The 23,231-nt window shown below is 43.3% G+C and overlaps 1 protein-coding gene across 3 annotated transcripts in view; it reads left to right on the top strand.

The window, feature by feature from the left end:
* The window catches only part of OSBPL1A (oxysterol binding protein like 1A), a 248,851-nt gene that overhangs the window by 171,706 nt on the left and 53,914 nt on the right, over nucleotides 1–23,231 (top strand). For all 3 annotated transcript variants that reach the window (XM_082258671.1, XM_082258672.1, XM_082258673.1), the window contains 2 exons: nucleotides 2,443–2,608; nucleotides 19,361–19,520. In XM_082258671.1, the coding sequence (XP_082114797.1) occupies nucleotides 2,443–2,608; nucleotides 19,361–19,520 (326 nt within the window). The remainder of the gene's footprint in view (nucleotides 1–2,442; nucleotides 2,609–19,360; nucleotides 19,521–23,231) is intronic.

The following is a 23,231-nucleotide window of genomic DNA, read 5'->3' as shown; positions in this document are numbered from 1 at the left end:
TCCTGCGGAGACAACATAACCCAGCTCTTGAGAATCAAGAAGACTACGTCTGTCAATGAGCTTAAGAGAAAAGGATTTTACGGTAAGATCTTACAAAAATCCATTTTTTTACACTTTTGGGAGTACCAGTGACATTACTACAGTAATCAGTGCTATAAATATGCACTGTTACTGTAATAATGACACTGGCAGGGAAGGGGTTAACTTTATTCGTGATCAAGGGGTTAAATGTATGCCTCATGCTTACTGACGTGTGTGGGGGGAGGGGATTGTGTGACACAGACACAGAACACAGGTTCAGCTATGCTGAATCCTGTAATTTGTCACATAGGAGATCTGCCCACTTTGTTTACACAAGCGGGCGGATTTCCTCACTCGATCCCCGACGATCGGGGAAGAGTGGCGGTGATCACTACCTCTCCTCCCCTGGCATGACTCCCGCTGTGTCGCACAAGCTGTGTCTCGCGCGTCGCCGAGAGAGGGGAGAGTCTGGTGACGTAACAAGCCACTTTGCCGCAGTAGCAGCTCAGTGAGCAGTCGGCAAGTGGTTTAATATTTATGATTGTGTTGAGCGCACTATACCTTTTTTCACAGGTATCCACAGAATACTTGTCACACACAGTGTCTGATTTGATACGTGTGAATGAGGTCTCAATTTTACATGGTCCATATATCTGCCTCTGCAGATGCCAGTTTCAGCTGAAAACTTCTGAAAGCAGCTATTTAATGCCCCCCCCCTTTTTTCTTGTTGGGCTCGTTTGTTTGTGTGGTTTTGGTGTGCCCCTCTTAGTTTGGACTGATTTTGGTTATCTCTTAGTTGCTTATTTTGAATAAAGCGGTATTCCCCAATGAACAATAGAGAAGATTGGATTTTTCTACTCCCTGTAGAGTTCTTTTCTTCGAGTCCATTGAGTGACACAGCAGCCTTCACTCATACTATCTCTTTCTTTTTTTTTATCAAAAGCATTTTATTGGAAATTTTTTGAGTACAAATAGAAGCCAATGGAAACATTAAACATTACAATGTCTTCGTACAAAGCAAAAGTAAAACAAGGAGTTGTTATATAATTTGGAGCATCAGTTTTATGGGTACAGGTGGACACTATAAAAAGGGCTAAAGAAATGAAATAGTGAATGACAGCTCCTCTTTATGGGGAGATCTGGGGTCAATAAGACTAGAAAGCCTGAAATAAAAAATGATTGGCTATAAAGACTACTGCCAAACCGGGCAAGATGTCATCACATCGCGCCCGGGCCTCCGAGAGTCCCCTCTCGCTGCCAGTAAGAACGATTAAGCAGCTTAACAGCTGCTATGATTGTTCTTATGGTGCAGGGAATGGCCGAACGGAAAAAAAGCTGCAGGCATCATACAGATATCCCCACTTAAAGCCCCGGACGTCATATGACGTCCAGCGGTAAGGAAGTGATTACAGCTTGTTTAACGTTTGCTGCCCAACATTTAGACAAGCCTGTGAAATTCTGGGAGAATATAGTATTGTCATATGAGACCAAAATTTAATTCTTTGGATGCCATAATACACACCATATTTGGAGGTCAAATGGCACTGTACATCACCCAAAAAACACCATAAACACCATACCAACAGTGAAGTTTGGAGGTGGGAACATCATGGTGCAGGGCTGTTTTTCAGCATACGGTACTAGCAAACTTCAGGTCACTGAAAGAAGGATGAATGGAAAAAAGTACCAAGACATTTTTGATAAAAATCTGCTGCCATCTACCAGGATGATGAAGATGAATCAAGTGTGGACATTTCAGCAAGACAATGATCCAGAACACAAAGCCAAGGAAACTCAATTTGTTTCAAAGAAAGAAAGTACAGCTGCTAGAATGGCCCAGCCAATCACCTGACTTGAATCCAATACAAAATCTGTCATTACCAACAAAGGATTTTGTACGATGCAATAAATACATTTCGGTTAGGGGGTTCAATAGTTTTTTCCCTGGCATTCCATTTTATTATACATAATTTCTGACTTTTTTTTTTTTTTTTGGCTTTGTAGGTATGGATGGTTACTGGCATGTGGTGAAAATTTCATGTCATTAGCACCTTTTTAAATATATTTACCTAGAAAAATGGTGACATGTTCAATACTTATTTTACCTGCTGTACTTATTAATGTTATTCACAAATTTCAAGGAACAGTGTAATGACATGTTATGTGAATTAATGTGCCAAATCAGAAATAGTGGCATTTATGTTTCAACCTTACCAGTACATAAGAGTCACTGTTGCCTGGATGAACTGTGAATTGTCCTTTCTATTTCTGTAGATCATCCTAATAGATTTTTTTTCTGCTAGCTCATGTTTCCCTCTTTTCATTTTTTTTTTTTCTCACAAATTTCTTCAATTTCCATCTGTCACCTTCATTTACCTTACAGATAGTTAACTGAAACAGGAATGTTTTTTCCTTTTTTAGGTGAGCAATCTGAAACTAGAACACGAGCAAGAGAAAACGAAGATCTTATCAGAGGCTTTACAGACGTTGGCTACTGAACACCACGAATTAGAACAGTCTCTGGTTAAAGGAACACCTCCGCACCACAGCATTCTGAGCGAGGATGAATTCTACGATGCCGTCTCAGGTACATTTTCTTCTCCTCTGTTTTCATTGAAAGACTGCATGTTAGAAGATCCCTTATAGGAGCAGGTCATATTAACCTATGAACATGATGGCTTTAGTGATCATTGCTGAGCCAAGTCTATAGCAGCTCATCATATGGATAGCAATTAGAGACTTTTTTTTTTTTTCAATTAATTTAAAATGTTTGTTTCTCTTTCGTTCATTGATGGACACAGCTCTTGGTCTTCATTACCATTGGGTTATACTGCCCCATACAGGAGTAGGACATTAGGCAGAAAAAGAATCTGGCTGCACCTATGGCCAGTCCCAGGGAGTATACCACCTCTCTCTGCTATAGTGCCCACCTGGTTCCTGGTATGGTGAGTAGTTGTCCCCACTTTCCCCCTGTAGGGTTTTGGGTTGGATGTGGGCCACTCCTTAGAATGGTCGGACCCCCAGATTCCCCTCCTTCCCATCAGGCACCCCCCTTTCATCTGTCCCCCATCCTACCCCCCACCCCCCTCCACATATGCTGGGGGTGCTTGGGTGGTCTGATCCACCTTCTGGGTTGGGGGCAGGGCGTTATGCTGGCGATGGGGGCTGGGGAGGTCCTCTGCCGGCGACTAGACGATCGGCTGTGCGGGGGTTGTACCTGGTGGGGGCCCTTGCCAGGGCCCCCCATCCTGCCTGAGCCTGTCCTTTAGGCCTAGGGATTCCTCCTGGGTCCCTGAAGGCCTCGTAGTGTCATGTGGGGACCCCTTTTGCTGTAGCCTGTGTGTTTATATGCATGGAGGCCATGTTTGTGTAGTCCGGTGGCCATTTTGCAGTTGTTTGCCATTGGAAAATAGCGGCAGTCATGACAGTGGAGCTCTGTGGGCGGGGATTTCTGCAGTGGGAGCCCCTCTTCATCCCCTGGAGCTGACTTCTGAAACTTTGCACTTTCTGATCGCCGCACTTGGAGTGCAGATTATCGTAGTGGCTGCAGGTGCCAGTTTCTGCTGGGTGGTGAGTCTGGTGGGGTTCTCTTCCTCTCTGCTGAGGATCACTTGGTGTTTGTGCCTGGCGACCGGGTGGTGCTGCCAGCGCGGTGGGTGGTTTCCCTTTGCAGTGTTTTACACTTTGTGGGGGTCTCTCTGATGACTCATGGAGTCCTTAGAGCACATCTCCCCACCTGATCCCCTCTCCGAGGTTTTGGGGCTCTCCGGGTCCCAACCATCCATAGTTGCACTGACGGCGGTCCTGGAGTCTTTCGTGTCTCGGGTGGAGGTGGCTTTCGGGCAACGGGCTAGCATAAAAGCACACCCTGCCTAATCTGTCTCATCAGATCCTAATTCGGCCGCCGAGGACATGGGTCACCCTGCTGGGTCTGCAACCACGCGCCCAGAATCCTCCAATATTGATGATGATTCCTCCACATCTGCAACCGCGCACGAAAAGGTGCTGGTGGAAGCACTGATTGTATCTGTGCATGAGACCTTGAAGATAGAGGATGCAGCTACAGATATGATGGAGGCACAGGTTCCTTTTAGTACTCACAAACCATCCAGAGCGGCAAAGGTGTTTCCTTTCCCTGCCTATTTTTACAAAATTATCGCTATAGAGTGGGGACGACCAAAGCATCCTTAAGCAATTTTTTAGGCGTTCCCCTATGAGGATGTATTTAGAAGTGGTGCCCTCCGGTTACCAGATTGAACAAGGCAACCATGTGGCCGGTATTCACCATTGCCCTGTTGTTGCAAACTCTGACCTAAGCTAAGCTTTTACGCCGTGACCTGGAGGGAGAACAGCTCCCCCCTGCCTTTACTGAGCTGGCGGACCAGCTGGTCCAGGGGCTGCAGTTTAAATGTGATGCCTCTTTAGATGTGGTTCCCCTAGTGGCTCGGCTCTCTGTTTTCTGTTCTGTTTTCTGTCTCTGTTTTGGCAGTGGTCCTTCGGCGTGTCTTTTGGTTCAAATGCTGGTCTGTGGACCAAACTTCTTAAAAGGCCTTGACTGATCTTCCCTCTCAAGGAGATTGCCTGTTTTGGAGCTACCCTGGATGACATTGTTAAAGGTTCCACATGGGGGGAAGAGTACCTTTCTTCCGCAGGCTTCTAAGGGCAAGGAACCTCATCGTAAAAGTGGGCCCTCCTCAGCTCATAAGAAGTTTTTTCGTCCCTCAGGGTTAACTGACAAGGTCTGGTAGCCTTTCAGGGCCTCCCCTTGGAGGATCTAAATGAACCTGGTCTTGCAAGCCGAGAGCAGGCTTCTCAAGACCCGCAGATATGGCTCCTTCAGCGTGAAGGTGCGCCCTCACCCGTATCGGGGATGGGAGGATGTCTTCGCTGGTTCCCGGACCTGTGGACTTCCCTGGTACAAGACAGGTGGGTCCACAAAGTAATTTGGTCCGGCTACAAGATCGAGTTTCACTCTTGTACCCCAGCAAAGTTCTTTCCTTCCAACTTGCCCCTGTCCCCGGACCGCTTCCAGGGTTTTTTTTATGGCAGTACAAGACCCGTTGCTTCACTTGTTTTTACTCAAACCAGTTTACAGTTCCCAGGAAGGAAGGCAAAGTGTGTGCAATCCTGGACCTCAAGGCACTGAACTGCTTTGTGCAGGTGCAGGAGTTCAGAATGGAGTCTATTCGCACGGTGGTGGCATCCCTGCGTCAGGGGGGATTTTCTTGCTTGTATCGACATCAAGGATGCTTACCTTCACATTCCAATATGTGTCGGTCTCCAGCGCTTCCTCCGCTTTACCATGGGAGAGGAGCATTATCAGTTTGTGGCGTTACCCTTTGGTCTCGCCTCTGCACCTAACAAAAGTGTTAGCCCGGTGCTAGCTTTGTTACACCAATGGGGTATCGCTGTACTGGGCTACTTTTACAACCTCCTTCTACGAGTGGAGTCTCCTACTGCTCTGGTGGAAAATCTGAAAATCATGGTCCGAACTCTGAGGGAGTTCGGCTGGATTCAGAATTTTCAGAAGTCTGCACTGTTTCCGTCCACAAAGCTGGACTATCTGGGTCTGACTCTGGACTCGACCTTAGCCAGAGTGCTCCTTCCTCTGGACAAACTCCAGAAATTGCAGGCTGCAATTCGTCTCCTGCTGTCCAGCAGATGGTGATCCCTCCGGACTTGCATGCGGGTGCCGGGCCTGATGGTGTCTGCATTAAAGGCGGTTCCGATTGCACAGTTCCATATGAGATCCCTGCAAAGGGAGATTCTGGCCAAATGGGACAAGACTCAGCAGTCTCTGGTCAATCCGATCTGGCTGAGCCGGAGAACGCCGGAGTTCCTGATATGGTGGCTTCGCTCTCCGGCGCTTCGTCTGGAAAAATCCTTCCTCCCATTGTATTGGACAGTGATCATCACGAATGCCAGCCTGTCCGGCTGGGGAGGCAGTCACGGCAAACGTTCTGCCCAGGGGATCTGGACACTGAAAGAGTCTTGACTACTGATCAATGTATCGGAACCCCGAGCGATCAGACTGTGTCTGGACCATTGGACAGATCTTCTTCAGGGATGTCCAGTGTGCATTCAATCGGACAATGCCACGGCCTTGGCTTATGTCAATCACCAGGGGAGCACAAGAAGTGTCCTGGCGGCTCTGGAGGTAGCCGCATTCTAAGGTTGGCAGAACAGTTCGTTCCAGCCCTCTCCGCCGTACACATTCCTTGGGTGGAAAACTGGCAGGCAGATTACTTCAGTCGACAGGAGCAAGGGGGGTGGTCCTTTCATCCGGGGGGGGGGGGTTCATCAGTTGTGTTTCTGGTGGGGCATCCTGGAGTGGATCTGTTGACGTCTTGGCTCAACAGAAAGGTGCAAAGGTTTGTGGCTCAGTCACGGGATCCTCTGGCAGACGCCATAGATGCGCTGGTGGCCCCGTGGGGTCAGTATCGTCTAAATTATGCCTTTCCACCTCTCAGCTTCTGCCGAGACTTCTACACAGGATCAAGGCAGAAGGGTTTCCATTCATCTTAGTGGCTTCAGACTGGCCTCGCCGGGCTTGGTACACCGATCTGGTGCAGCTGATCGCCGACGTTCCTTGGAGGCTTCCTCTCAGGAGGGATCTGCTGTGCTGACTTTGATGGCTTGGCTGTTGAATAACAGGTGCTGAAAGATAGAGGTTTATCTGAGTGAGTGATTCCTACGCTCTTAAAAGCTAGGAAATCTACTTCTAGGAAGATCTACCATCGTACGTGGAAGACATGCATTCCAACGACCCTTGGCCACACACTCTCTCTGGGGCGTACCTTTTTTGCAAGGTTTTCTGACGTTTAGTTCCTCCGGTGCGGTCTTCGTTGCCGCCTTGGGACCTCAATTTGGTGCTTTCAGGCCTCCAGAAGCCTCCCTTCCGGAGATTCCCTTGCTTACATTGTCTCTGATTTTCATTTGAATGAAGACATTGTGTTGCCTTCCCTGTACCCCAGGCCTAAACATCCGAAGGAAATTACCTTGCATGCCTTGGATGTGTTCCGGGCAATTAGCATCTACTTGGCAGCTATGAAGTCTTTTAGGAAGTCGGATTCATTATTTGTGTTCACAGATGGGCCTCGGAAAGGGTTGTCCGCTTCCTCTGCGACCATTTCTAGATGGATCAGACAGGCGGTTATTCAGGCCTATTCCACCAGGGGTCAGGTTCCTCCTTTCCCTGTCAAGGCGCACTCTACTCGGGCGCCTAGTGCCTCCAGGGCCATCCAGCGTCAGTGACGCAGGTTTGCAAGGCAGCCACCCGGTTGTCGGTGCACACTTTTACAAATTTTATAAAGTGGATGTGCTGACATCTGCGGATGCTTCTTTTGGCCACAAGGTTTTTGAGGGTGTATTGTTTTTCAGGTGGGCTTCAGTTGTTTTGGTTGAGCTCCTGTTGCCTGGTTGGCTACTGTTTAGCCTTGGGAATTATTTTGCTGTTCCCACCCCTCATGTTTAACACTGCTTTGGGACGTCCCAATGGTCATGAAGATCAGGAGCTGTGTCTGTCAATGAACGAAAGGGAAAATGGAAAAAATTTTTGACTTACCGCAAAATCCATTTCTCTGATGTTAATTGACGGACACCGCACCCACCCCTCTGTGGAGTTGTAATTCTTCTGACACTGCTTGTAACAAAGCTGAGCAACTATAGCAGAGAGGGAGTAAACCGCCTGGGACTGCCCATAGGCATAGCCAGATTATTTTTTTGCCTAATGATCTACTCATGTAGAGGGAAGTAAAACCAAATGGTCATGAAGATCAAGAGCTGTGTCTGTCAATGAACAAGGCAATGCCCGTTAATCTAAATTAGCACCTTTTATTATGATTGGCGATTTTGTGCGCATTAAAACAAAATATTTCGGTTGAGTGCGTAAACTCACAAACGATGTATATTTTAATAGCATACATCTAAATAAACTAGATTTCTTGTGCTGGCCATATACATTAAAGTCTAACTATGCAGTGTATTGTTGCATACATGTTGATGTGCATTGTGAGACAGCCTATTTATTCATGTTGTAACAGGCTAGCAGCATTTCATTCACCTCAGCGCATAGAAACATAGAAACATAGAAACATAGAATGTGTCGGCAGATAAGAACCATTTGGCCCATCTAGTCTGCCCAATATATCTGAATCCTATGAATAGTCCCTGGCCCTATCTTATATGAAGGATAGCCTTATGCCTATCCCATGCATGCTTAAACTCCTTCACTGTATTTGCAGCTACCACTTCTGAAGGAAGGTTATTCCATGCATCCACTACTCTCTCAGTAAAGTAATACTTCCTCATATTACTTTTAAACCTTTGCCCCTCTAATTTAAAACTGTGTCCTCTTGTGGTAGTTTTTCTTCTTTTAAATATGCTCTCCTCCTTTACCGAGTTGATTCCCTTTATGTATTTAAAAGTTTCTATCATATCCCCTCTGTCTCTTCTTTCTTCCAAGCTATACATGTTAAGGTCCTTTAACCTTTCCTGGTAAGTTTTTTCCTGCAATCCATGTACTAGTTTAGTAGCTCTTCTCTGAACTCTCTCTAGAGTATCTATATCCTTCTGGAGATATGGCCTCCAGTACTGCGCACAATACTCCAAGTGAGGTCTCACCAGTGTTCTGTACAGCGGCATAAGCACTTCTCTCTTTCTACTGCTTATACCTCTCCCTATACATCCAAGCATTCTGCTGGCATTTCGTGCTGCTCTATTACATTGTCTTCCCACCTTTTAAGTCTTCTGAAATAATTACTCCTAAATCCCTTTCCTCAGATACTGAGGTCAGGACTGTGTCAAATATTCTATATTCTGCCCTTGGGTTTTTACGTCCCAGGTGCATTATCTTGCACTTATCCACATTAAATTTCAGTTGCCAGAGTTCTGACCATTCTTCTAGTTTTCCTAAATCCTTTTCCATTTGGCGTTTCCCTCCAGGAACATCAACCCTGTTACATATCTTTGTGTCATCAGCAAAAAGACAAACCTTACCATCGAGGCCTTTTGCAATATCACTTATGAAGATATTAAACAAAATTGGTCCCAGTACAGATCCCTGAGGTACCCCACTGGTAACATGACCTTGTTCTGAATGTTCTCCATTGACTACAACCCTCTGTTGTCTGTCACTCAGCCACTGCCTAATCCACTCAACAATATGGGAGTCCATGCTCAATGACTGCAGTTTATTGATAAGTCTTCTATGTGGGACAGTGTCAAAAGCCTTACTAAAATCTAGATATGCAATGTCTACTGCACCTCCACCGTCTATTATTTTAGTCACCCAGTCAAAAAAGTCTATAAGATTTGTTTGACATGATCTCCCTGAAGTAAACCCATGTTGTTTTTCATCTTGCAATCCATGGGATTTAAGATGTTCCAAAATCCTATCCTTTAATAGGGTTTCCATTAATTTGCCTACTATTGATGTCAGACTCACTGGTCTATAGTTGCTCGATTCCTCCCTACTACCTTTCTTGTGAATGGGCACGACATTTGCCAATTTCCAATTTTCCCGGACGACTCCTGTTGCTAATGATTGGTTAAATAAATCTGTTAATGGTTTTGCCAGCTCACCACTAAGCTCTTTTAATAATTTTGGGTGTATCTCATCAGGACCCTGTGACTTATTTGTCTTCACTTTAGACAGCAATCTTAGAAGGTCTTCCTCTGTAAAGACACATGCATCAAACGATTCATTAGTCATCCTTTCAAGTGGAGGTCCTTCTCCTTCTTTTTCTTCTGTAAAAACTGAACAGAAGTATTCATTAAGGCAGTCGGCTAGACCTTTATTCTCTTCTACATACCTTCCGTCCTTTGTTTTTAATTTAGTTATTCCTTGTTTTAATTTCCTTTTTTCATTTATATATCTGAAGAATGTCTTATCCCCCTTTTTCATAGACTGAGCTAGTTTTTCTTCTGCCTGCGCTTTAGAAGTTCTTATAACTTGCTTGGCCTCTTTCTGCCTAATCTTGTAGATTTCCTTATCTTCATTGCTCTGGGTTTTTTTATAATTACAAAATGCTAGCTTTTTATTTTTAATGATTTGGGCCACTTCTGCTGAGTACCACAGTGGTCTCTTCCTTTTTTTGCTTTTACTGACAAGTCTAATGCAATTTTCTGTTGCCTTCAATAATGCACCTTTTAAGTAGTCCCATTTCTCCTGGACTCCATGTAATCCGTTCCAGTCTGATTAGGACTCATTTATGACTAATTTCATTTTTAAAAAGTCTGTTTTTCTAAAATCTAAAACTTTTGTTTTTGTGTGGTGTGACTCTTTCACAGTTCTTATATTAAACCACACTGACTGGTGATCACTGGATCCCAAGGTTTCGCCTACAATGACATCATATACCGAATCCCCATTTGTGAATACCAGATCCAAAATGGCCTCCCTCCGGGTTGGCTCCTCAACCACTTGTTGCAGAGACAACCCCAGTAGGGAATTTAGAATATCTGTACTCCTGGTAGAACTTGCTATTTTGGTTTTCCAGTTTATATCTGGAAGATTGAAATCTCCCATAATGATAACTTCTCCTTTCATTGTCATTTTAGCTATTTCTTCAACTAGTAGATCATCTAGTTCTTTGACTTGACCAGGTGGTCTATATATCACACCTACACGAGTTACTGCATGATTAGCAAACTGCAACGTAACCCAAACTGACTCTATGTTGGCCTCACCAACTTGTATTAGGTTAGATTTAATGCTATCTTTCACATACAGGGCCACTCCTCCTCCTTTCTTGCCTTCTCTGTCTCTTCTGTATAAAGAGTACCCTGGTATGGTTATGTCCCAGTCATTTCTTTCATTAAACCATGTCTCCGTAAACAGCCACTAAATCTACATTCTCAGATGCCATAATTGACCCAAGTTCATTGATTTTTTTTACCTAAACTGCGAGCATTTGTAGACAGGACTCTGATCTTATCATTTCTTAACCTCTGTGCTTCTGACCTGTTCTGGCATTGTTTCGGGGGGCAATTGGACTCTTGGACTCTTGTAATTCCACTCTTTTGCATCACAATGCATAGGTGCATCTGTTCATTGTAGCGCTCTAAAAGGCACATGTGCAAGCTAGACGCATTGGGGTGCCATTCAAAATAAATAACAACGTAATGCCCCACACTTATTTTTGTGGATAGTGGTAACATTTAATAAACAGCTTACATCTGTCTTAAGGCCTGTTCGCACCAGAACACAGTGTGGGAGAGGTGCGTTCAGTGTGTTTCCTGCACCAAAGGTGAATATGCTACCCTTGCGCTCTGCATGTGGGTGCAAGTGTATTGTTTCAATAAACATATAGGTGCTACTACTTCAAGCTATATCCTGCAAGGGGTGCCAGTGTATTGTTTAAGGCACCCCAAACGCAGATTGAAAACACACATGGTTTGCAGGCACCAAATTGTATGGTACCATGCAATCCCTGTGTGAACCAGCCCTTAGAGTTACCTAAACTAGCTAATGTGAGTGCCTTCACCAACAATCTATTCAATTATATTATATTCAGTTAGGCAGACCCCTGCACTGCATATTTTTTGGTAGATCTAAAGGAGCTTAAACAATCAGATTGTACAATGTGTGATCATCTATAGACTGGCAGGGAACAAACCGAATTACTTTTCGAACTAATAACTTCATAATTGATAAGAATTATAATGTTGAGTTGAGGTAAAACAATGAACACAAGCAAGCCATCTATAGCTAATATTAAATCTCAACCTCAGACTTTTTTGTCAGTTGTGGGGAAGGGTGTAGAACCTGTTAGACTTTTATCGCTATATGTGTTTCCGTTGTCATAATGATGGAACCAAATGGAGAGCTTTTGCAAACCAATACACAAAAATCAGTGAAACAAACCGCAATAAAAAAAAAAAAAACTTCCTATGGTTCTAACTTCTTCTAGGAAGAATAAAGGGAAGGTGCATCAAAATGCAGTAACCAATAAAACATTTTATTGCACACTTATAGAATAAATGAAGGAAAAGGCTCATCACGGTTGAAAAAATCCAGGGGTCTACATATCTAGGTAGTCCTTAGATATTCCAGTGGGGTAAGGTGGAGGAGATCCCAATCCGACCAGCAGAGGGGAGCCACAAGAGGAAGCACTGGGAGGACAAGTGATAAGAAGATGTACACCGCTCAGGTGAATCTATATCCACAATTAGCTGTGGGTGCTGGACCTTGGATCACCACTGGATAACGGGAACATGAAGAGAAAGTGGCCGCACACCAAAACGATGACTTGATAGTAGCAAAGGATTATTTGTAAAAATCTGGATACAAGGTACAACAGAATGGAAATGGTAGACGCGTTTCACACGACCAACAGCGTGCTTGTTCTCGAACTGGGAGGAAACCACGCTGTGTAACTTCTCCTCCTTACTCTGGCCAAAACCTAAAATGTAGGCCCAAAGCAATTGTACATCCAATGACTAGTACATACCATAGGTCCTCCCATAATCGATTCAGCTGTTTTGGCTCCTCTCTAGAAAAAGCTCTGGAACCTCATTCCTCTTCATCCTTCCATTTGCAGGATTGGCTGAATTTATCTTCCATTTTAATGCTACCCCTAGCAACTGCTTATGGCTATTCAAACTGCGTAGGTGCCTAATTTGAATGGCCAGCACTTTTTCTGGGGAGCAAACAAACCAGCTGCATCAGTAGGAGGAGCTATGGTATATACTATTCATTGAATGAGAACGACTTTGGGGGGGGGGGGTGTTACTTTTAGTAACCGGCTACATATTACGCCCGTATTTAGGGTGTAACATTTAAAATGTTACTATGCAACATCCCCCGCCCCCCATCCCCCACTGTGACAGCAGGTGGGGGTCTTGTCCCCCCCCAACCACTGTCGAAATGTAAAATCGGCATGGCTCCACCCTTACAGTCACGTCATCCGTTCACAATAATGAATGGATAAACTACAAGTCCCACTTTCAATGGACTATGCTAATGAGTACGCTCGTAGTCCATTCAACCTTCCTTCAGCTTTGAAACTGACAGTCCGTACAGCAGTATGGGCACATTGCTTTAGGAAGACTGGGGATGAACCGGACATGGCACCCGCCATCCACTGATTTAAAAACATGTGCATTCATTTTTTTATTTTTTGTTAAAAGATATTAGCCTTTAAAGGATAGAATCACATTTTATAGTATGTACAGCCCCGTACACACGATCAGATTATCGAACGATCTGTCGTCCGTTTTTTGTGGCATGCTAGTCTGATGTGGAAAGTGAAGAGGTTATTTTCATACGAATTTTACCGTACGACAGAATTCTACTTCAGAAGTGATGTCATGTGTTGGATTGCTTTGTATGTGTTCTTTCGTCTCTGAGCATGCCCAGTCTTGCTCTTAAGATTTTTTTTCCGTCCAAATCTGTACTGATTAAACGAAAATCGGACGTTGTATTACGGACGACACAAATTATATAGCCTGCACATCAGGATTTTGTCAGCCGCAAAGTCGGAGTTGGCTGCCGAAAGCACCATATTAACAATCCGAAAATCGGCAGATCGGTCGCCGGACGAATTTTCCCTACAGATTTTCTTATCGTGTGTATGGGCCTTTACACCCATACTCCGGTCTGACCCCCATACTTCTCTCCGTACCTGTTATCACTTGTTAAAACCAGTTGCGCCCCCACAGCCGTGTCATTCATTCACAGCATTCTGTGAATGAATGGAACTATAAGTCCTGTTGGCAGACAGCTTGTAGTTTTAAATGAACTGCAAGGGCACTGGTGAGCGCTCTCGTAGTTCATTGACACTTCCTCCACCTTTGTAACTGTCTGCCTGTATGGAGATACGGATGGGCAAGATGGAGGCAGTGTCTGCAGGAGCCTGACACTGAATGTGCGATCTACTGATCATGAATGTAATGCTCTGCATACATCAGAAAGTTATAATAAATACACACATTTTTTCCTGCAATATTATTTTTGCTTAAAGGGGAACTTAGTCTTTAAGTAGCATGCAAAAAGACAAGAGAGAAAGGCGCACGGACCTAGTGCAATACCATAAAATATTTATTGACAAATTGTTAAAACAACATATAATCTATGAAACAAAATTAGAACAGCGCTCAACACCTACAGTGTTAGAAAAAAATGTGAAATGTGTTATGCAGCTGCTGTGCATCCAAAATAATATTGGAGAAAGTGTGTGTTACCAAATTAAAACAGCGCTAGCATGAAAATGTAAAATATACCAATATACAAATAAATGCAATACATTAATATATAAAATGATCCTTTAAACTTAAAACATTATAAAAGTCCTCCTTGGTGAAGTGACCTTCTGGTCCGGCTTCCTGGATTCCGTAGAACGCACGCCGCTGCGGCATTCCGACCTGTATCCAGTGTGATTTTAATACTATCTGTCTGTAAGTATAGCATGTAATGTTTGGGGAATAAATACCATTACGTATTACACTATTGGCCCCTCTTTTATTACATATCCTGGCTATACGATCACCGCCTATCGGAGCGATCCCATCAAGGGCATTTGGAACCAATACTGGAGCCTATATATCTCAAGTCGCTATATCAATATATGCGCTGATATATCTGCATTGTGGTGAGTAGGGGACCTGGAGGGCCACTCACAAGAGCACCAATTTGTTGGGACGTTTTACACTCGAGCACTTTAATTATATTTTGCACCAGGAATAAGGATCCGCACCTAAGCACTTTAAGGCTTCTTTCACACGGTCCGCCTCCGCAGGCGGATCCGTGTTGCTCAGCGGGGATCGATCCGCGATCCCCGCTGAGCCGGGCGGATGACAGCTCCGTCTCCGCTTGCAGAGCGGAGAGGGAGGTGTCTCAGCACCCGCTGCCCTCTATGGGGGATCGGAGGAGAGCGGACCGCTTGTCCGCTCTCATCAGATCCACTCCGCTCCGATTACTGAACGGATGGAAAAATAGGGTTTCCATCCGTCCAGATTTCAGCACAGGATCGGATGCGGAGGGCAGCGGGTGTCAGCGGAAGTGTCTCCGCTGACACCCGCTGCCCCATAGAGCTGCATGGAGGATCCGATCAGATCCGCCTAAAAAACTGACAGGCGGATCTGATCGGACCGCCCGTGTGAAAGAGCCCTAAGAGTCACTATATATTTTTACCAAGGAGGACTTTTATAATGTTTTAAGTTTAAAGGATCATTTTATATATTAATGTATTGCATTTATTTGTATATTGGTATATTTTACATTTTCATGCTAGCGCTGTTTTAATTTGGTAACACAAACATATAATCTACTCACAAGAGTAAGCTACAGTATATACAAGCAAAAAAGAGAGTCCCTTCAGCTCTTCCTCAGAGCCGTCGGGTCTGAGGAAGAGGGTTCTCCCTCGAAATGCGTTAGCAATATGGACACCTTCAAGTCTGCCTGTCACAACTAAGCATCACGGTCCTATGGTCTCTGGACAATTGAAGGGACTCTCTTTTTCGCTTGTATATAGCGTACTCTTGTGAGTAGAATATATGTTGTTTTCACAATTTGTCAATAAATATTTTATGGTATTGCACTAGGTCGGTGCGCCCTTCTCTTGTCTTTTTGTTTTCAGTTTGTGTGGATACCCATCATCCCGAGAGGGCAGCAAGACCTTTGATGCTTATGGTACAGCCAATGCCTCTCTGTCCTACATGCACTTTCTGAGCGCAGGGGATATTTACTTGTCTTGTTTGCTACCTTTTAAGGAGCATGCCCAGGCAAAAAAAGAAAAAAATAATACATATTTGCAAAACATGCACATTTCTTAATTGTTTTATACCTTTTTAACATAATTAACGTAACATACCAAACATGGATGGCCCCCTATAGAGGACCCTGCCACCTCTTGTCCTAATTCGTGCAATCCCCGTAAAGGATAATCCTACATTTAAGAGCTCAGTGGACAAAAGTATAGAGGCCCTTTTTATCTTGACAGGCCCTGCTATGCAACCCTAGCTCCATTTTAATAGATCCTTACGACTAGGGCTTTTACCTGTGGCCTCACGCTACTGCGGGGACAGCTTAGCGGACTTGTTTTGCTAAATCCCTAGGATGAGTCTTTGCTCTGTATATGTGGAGGATTCTTTGGTTCACTTGCTGGTCAGCAAAATTCATGTGCAAGAAATGACTGAATCACCTACCCTTTTGAAGGTGAACGCTTGTTTGGTCCCTCCTTGCATAAGTATATCAAGGAGATCACAAGGGGGTATGAGTACTCTTCCTCCAGAAAAAGCTTCTGTTCGCAGGTGGGTTACTGCCCCTATCCCGAGCTAGGCTTTTACTCCAACCTGTTCAGTTCCCTAGCCACATGGTGACGTTCAGCTCATTCTGTATCTGAAAACTCACAACTTGTTCCTGTGGGCTCAAAAGTTCTGCATGGAATCAGCAAGGTCAGTAATTGGCTCCCTCCTTCCAAAGAGATTTTCTGGCTTAAGTAAACATCAGGGATGCCTACTCTGCTTCGTTCTATAAAATATGTGCTGTAGCTTACCTGGATGATCAGTCCTCCCCATCCCTGTCAGCCAGTGTCCTATGTACACTGCAGATTCTGCAGAAATTTGGTTGGATCCTCCACCCGCTCTTATGCCCAGTCCCTTCACAGAGTTGGCTCTCAATTCTTGCCTGCATAGCGGCTTGGGTCTGATCATGTCTGCCTCCTGAGGCAGTGCCATATTCATTTTAAATCATTGCACATCAACATTCTTGCAACGTGAGAACAAAAGCCAGATTGCAGGATCACTCTAGAATAATCCTATCAAATAATATCAGGCTTAAATTAACCATTAGGGAGGCACTGCAGGGCTCAGAAGGAACCGGATTTATACCTCTCTTTGGCAGAACTGCATGTTTTAGCCCTGTCTGCTGTCCACAACCCAGATGGGGAAAATTGGCAGGTGGACTTTTTCAGTCATCAGCATCTGGATCCAGGGGTATGAAGTTGTTTTAAGCCCTTTGTTGCAAGTGGGGGACACTGTACATGGAACTTCTGGTGTCCAGGTTTATTAACAGACTGGAAAGGCTTATAGCCACATCCAAGTACCCTCGAGCTTTAGCAGGGGGCACTCTGATCACTCTGTTGGATCAGTTTTATATAATCTACACCTTCCAGCTTCTCCCTTGTCTGCTCCACAGGATCAAAATGGAGAGCATTGTAGCGATTCTCTTTACATTAAATTGGCCCAGGGGACAGGGTACTTCATCATATACCTGACAAATTCTCCATGGACCCTTCCAAATTGTCCAGACCATCTGTCCAAAGGACCGGTCCACCATCCTATCTCTCAGCTGCTGGCAAAAACAACTGGGCTGTTAAAGGCAAGGTCTTGAGGGACAAGGGCTTTTTGGATTTACTCATCCCTACCCTCTTAAAGGCTAGGAAGTCAATGGGGTCGATTTACTAAGGCAAGGGAAGTTGCTCTCTGCAAGGTAATTTTCTCTAGAACTTAATAAATGTGGTGAAACTTCACTTTGCAGGCGTACGTGCTGCGAGAATCAACTTGTTGGCCACAGCCTCTTTGTGCTTCCCAAGGGTTCCTGCAGAGGGTGCCCTGTTTCTGGTTCCAGTTATTGCTAGGTGAGTTTGACAAGTCATCTGAGCTTCTGTTCACACATATGTTAGGTTCTACCTGGTTAATTTTTCAGGCATAGGGTGTTAACAAGCTACTCTCTTATGCCGGCCATACACAGAGCAAACTTCTTTCCTGCAGGAAAGAAATTAGCTTGATTCTCCCATTAATACAGACAGTGTTTATGTGGGAATCCCTCCTGCCAGGCCATTGTCTTCTCCCAGCAAGAGGGGGGAGCTGTCCTCGCCAGGAGAAGACAGTAATTATTGCTAGCGGCTATAGCATAGCATGCTGGTTGGCTCAAGTTGATTGATCGATGAGCTTGGTACATTTAGCCTGCCCATACACGGTTTGAATCGAAGATTCAAACCTTGTATATCCTGCCTTAGTCTGTCAAGCGCTTCTTGACCAGTTTGTTATGTGAGCAAAGGGCAAGTTTTCTGTACTGCTCCCTTCTCCGCTAGTCTGTTAATGGGGTCCCATGGTTGGGGACAAAGGCCTCTTGCACACAGATGCCTAAAAATACTAAATTTTATGCATTCAGGCTTTTTTTTTTTTTTACTGACTTAGCCTGCCACAAAACTGGGCTAGCTTGATGTTGGAGGGGTTATATAAGGGATGTTCCTGTAGCTTTTTTTTTTTTTTTTTTTTTTCAGTGCCCAGTCACCTGAAGGTAGCTGCATAAGACCCATGGTTAAATACTACTTATCCCGTTTCCTGTACTGAACTGCAAAAAAAATAAAACTATTAAATAAAACGATCACCTTATGGACAGCAGCTTAAAAAGGATCAACAGGATGTCTATGTAGTCACATATGATAATTATTTTTATGTGCAGATTGTTAAAGTAATCTGTGAGGATAGAAACAGAAGCTGCCATAGCTGACTTGTAGTTAAAAGGACATACATAGGGACTGTTATCCTGATCCTTGTGTCATTACTCAGAAAAATTGACTGAAAAAGTCATATCAGCGGTGAAACCTAAAAGAGCTTTTAACATCCATTCAGCATGTTTCCTCTAGGCTACCTACTAAGCAGTGAAACTAGTATAAGGGTGAGAAACTTGGAACCTGCACTGTTAAGAACAAGTTGGCAAAAGCTTAGTCGTATGTGCACATTCCCATTCACACTAGTGTGATGCAATTTTGATCCGATTTCCAGTACAACACTTTTGTCAAAATAAAAGCAATGTGTAAAAAAAAGAGAGCTTACTTGTCTATCTAGCTACTGGTGCTTTCCATCTTTGCTCTCTGTTTCCAGTCACCAGCCACTATATTATTACAATTCAGCAAGGACACAGTAGAGATGTACCGACTGTCTGGTTGCTGATGATTCTTCGCCCAATGCAGTTCTGCAAGAGGAATCGCACATGATCAGAAAAGTGTCCTTGCTTTATGTGTATGTCTAAAAACAACCATACCAACGCTTTCTGTATTCATTTTCTTTCATAATGTGATCAATTTATTCTTATCAGACCTATCGGCAGCAATATTAACGTCTAATATAATGCAGGCTGAGCATCTTTTTTGAGCTTTACTTCAGTTTAAAGTCAATATGGTGAATAAAATAAAATGGTTTGGGGTGCCTTTTGTTTTCCAGTATAACTCATTAGGATCCAGGGAGAGATGCATCTCTTAGTGGATGGAGCCTGTCAACATAACAAAGTAACCTCCTCGGGTTTCAGTGCTCTGCGAATGTGAGAAGTTTTTCAGTTGTCGCTGTGCGGACGAGAGTGTGTATTTCATTAACACAATTGTGCTTCTTTTAGATTCAGAGTCTGATCATTCCTTGAGTGGATTTGAGACCGTTGGAAATTCTTCTCCAGAAGAGAGTTTGGATTTAAGCTTCCACCGTAATAAAGGCAGCATGTCTGAGGACAAGAAGCCAAGCGGAGGAGAAGCCACATCTAATGGCATTAAAAAACACCGGTAAGAATGGGCTAACAGGGGAATTGGAGTTCATCTTTGTAATTCATTGGTGAAGCAGTGAGATGCTTCACATTCTGTTATTTGTGTTTGTGAACAGGCAGACATCCATAGTAACCATGGTAGTCAAATAATAGCAAGGAACATGGGCCTAATAAATGGTCTAGATAAGGTTACAATGTCAGTTTCTGTACATCTTTATGTGTGTCTGCAGTACAATGAACACAAGTACTTTACTAGCATCAGCATGACTGTGCCTGTTAAATTGAGGGATTTTATTGTTAGAAACTTTGGAATAAAGACATTATATGTAGTTTCAGTATATTCCTGATGTGTACAAGGACGTCCGCTCCCAAACTCCAGTATATGATATTCTTTTAGCACACCACAGTAGACCAGCTGCAACATGTAAGGCAACCATAATCATAATGCTGCAGTTAGGATTTTGCTGCCCTTGTACATGAAGGAGTAATGTGTAAATCCTAATGAGCCTTAATGTGCTGGAAAAAAAAAATATTCACTATGAAGGTCTGTCTTATTAAACCAATTAGGGGACATTCACCGTTAGCAGAAATTATGTTAACTTAAATGAACAATTTGTAAGCTTGTGTGAAGGATAAGAGATGAAACGGTTAATGTTGCTTATTCCTGTGTACATGGCAAAACTACTAATTAAGCAAAATGAAGTGTTTATTCATGAAAAGCTGCTTACCATGTCTGTTATAGGAACACAGTGCATGGACAATGACCCTCCTGTGTTTCAAACCTTTTTTGGGGGTTTTTAGTCTATTCAGCTGAAGGAGAAATCAGCAGAGCTGTTTAAATACGGGGGGCGATCTTGAACAAAACTCAGCTAGTCTAAAGATGAACATATTTTTGCAATGTTTCCCTGATTTGTGTACTTAATAGCTAGCACAGCTATGCCACGTTTGTTTCATTTAAGTTTCAGCCATTTATGTTCAAAATACAATTTCGGAGGCGATATTGGAAAAGAGAGAGACTGAGATTGGATGATATGTAGACATCCTACCAAAGTGAGTTCAGGTGCTTTCAAAGATGCACGTCCAACCTTGTAGCAACAGTTTCAGAAAGACCCTTTTATCTTCCAACATGATTGTGTCCCTATGTGTAACATCAGCCCCTTAAAGCCTTGATTTGGGGTGGAGGAAATCAAGTGGCCTGTGCAGAGTCTAGACCTTAACTCTACTAAACACCTTTGATATGAATTAGAACTCCAGTTGCACGACATGCATTTTCTTCCAACATCACTTCCTGACCTCCCAAATTAGTTGAATGGGCACATATTACTAAAGGCATATTGCAAAATCTTGTGGAAAGCCTTCCCAGAAAAAATGCCTCTGAAGAGTTCAGGCTGGTATAGCCACAAAAGGATGGGGCTCTCAGGGAGGTGGAAAGGGATGCAACGCCCTTTGATTTGGGAATGGGACTAACGAATATACTGTACAAGCAGGTATAATTGTGTAGTTTAGGAGTGTGAGTGGTCATTAGGGCTAGAGTTGCACAAGTGCTTTTCATTGCAGTAATATCATGCTTGTGAACCTGTCTGACAGACAGATCTTTCCTCAAATGATGTTCCTTTTTTGACAGCATCAGAGAATTTGCAATTCACATCTAGACTGAGATGATGCGGTGAGCACTAGTTTGGGGAGGAATTTGCATGCTGTGGCTTTCCATCTCTCAATTTCCGAAATGATTCTGTTAAAACAGCTATGCTACTAGATGGTCAGTAGTCCTCACTGTGTGTGTATTTGATATACACACAATGTATATATAGTGTGTGTTTGTGTAAATATACACATCCACACTCAAAAACACTATAGCTCGCTTTTTTCGGTAGTAATTATTTTAGGACTTACAGTATAATCAAGACTACAATCCATGAAGCCCAAGGCACGTTTATTTGAGCTGTGTTTTTCATTGTTGCTTCCCTCTTTTAATTAAACATCATTTATTAATGTATCTCCAGCAACTTTTTAGTTTCCAGTCATTTGATCCCCTGCCACTAGTGGAATTAAATGTGTCATGGTCTGTACAGGAACATGTTGTATATTTTTCTGCTTGGACTTGTGGGGTATCTATGCTCTCTTTGTGCCCTGTATGTTTTCTGGGAATCAAAAGGCACACATTTTGTATCATTATCTCCATTCACCTTTGCTACATACCCTGAAAGTGGATCCTCGGCAGCATGTTCATTGTTTCATGATCTGTCAGGATGAAATGTACACCACACTTCTCCAATGTCTTTATTGCATTCTTCTACAGGCCTGAGTGTAAACACAACAGGCACATTTTGTCTTTTGTGTTTACATACCGCTCTCTTATTATTACTGTTTACCATGCGGCCCATTTATGCGGTATTATTGATCTGTTTTGTGTATCATGCACAACCTACTTCAAGTCTTCAAGAATGACAAAGTAGCTAAAATTCAGGTTATTAAGATAATTGTGGCTGTTTAAAGGATCATGCAATATGTGGACATTGTAACAACAAACAAACACAAGGGCGCACCGGCCTAGTGCATTATCATTTGGATGGTTTATTTAAAAATAAGGATTAAAAATACTCACAAACGAGTTCTTGTTAAAAGCATGTCACAATGGAACGCAGTCCTCAGTAAAGGTATCCCAGGGTGAGTTGTCCCTTAGATTTTTGAAGGCTAGCGTGTTTCGAGGCTAGGCCTCGAAACGCGTTAGCCTTCAAAAATCTAAGGGACAACTCACCCTCGGATACCTCTACTGAGGACTGCGTTCCTTTTGTGACATGCTTTTAACAAGAACTCGTTTGGGAGTATTTTTAGTCCTTATTTTTAAATAAACCATCCAAATGATAATGCACTAGGCCGGTGCGCCCTTGTGTTTGTTGTTACAGTGTTTCCAGACTTCCCTGGTCGTGTAAGGGGCAGCAAGGCCGTAGCATTTTTCCTGGGTTGTCGTGTCCACAGCTACAGAAATAGTCGAAAGACCCTAATAAGGTGGACTAAAGTTTATACCACTCTGAGCGCAGGTTACGGGTGCTTTGCACCATAAAACTTAATATGTGGACATTGTTACATCCACTTCCAAAAGGGAGTTTTTCACCCTGCAACCTCCCCATTCTTAGCAATACGAAAAGGGTGTTTTTTTTTTTTTCTTTTATTATTTTTTATTTATTTATTTATTTTTTTACGTGTCATTGAGTGCTGCAATAACCCAGAAGAGACAGACAGCTTGGATGTAAGATGGGAAGATGGCGGTAGGAACCAGGGCAGCATCCCCTGAGTAGTGGATCACATCAGAACACTGTATTTGCTATGCACTTAGGGTAAAAATTGAGGACAAACTGCATAACTGGTCAGAGAGAAGGGGAAAAAAAGCAAGGGGATGGGGAAATATAAAATTCTTCTTTAAGAAACACATTTTTATAATTCTTTTGAATAATCATTAGTCAGTAACTTTGATGTTTAAAGTCCAACTCTAGCTAAATATTTTTTCTGGTTAGTGGGAAAGGTTATGACACCTCTCAGGTTTTCATTGCCGACTGTCTTTGTTTTTCGGAGGTTTTACCACACTTCCTCTTACCCTAAAAAAAAAAATTCCCTATTTGCAATTGGACCAGCAATAAAAACCTGAAAGGTGTTTGACCCTTCCCTACTCTTCCCAAAAGAAGAGAAAACATTTTGTCTAGAGTTTTGCTTTATAATTTCTGCTGGAATA

This window comes from Pelophylax lessonae (genome assembly GCF_965119305.1).
Source record: "Pelophylax lessonae genome assembly, chromosome: 5".
Taxonomy (NCBI): domain Eukaryota; kingdom Metazoa; phylum Chordata; class Amphibia; order Anura; family Ranidae; genus Pelophylax; species Pelophylax lessonae.
The sequence above is the reverse complement of the archived record's forward strand: the minus strand, read 5'-3'. Positions and strand labels throughout refer to the sequence as shown.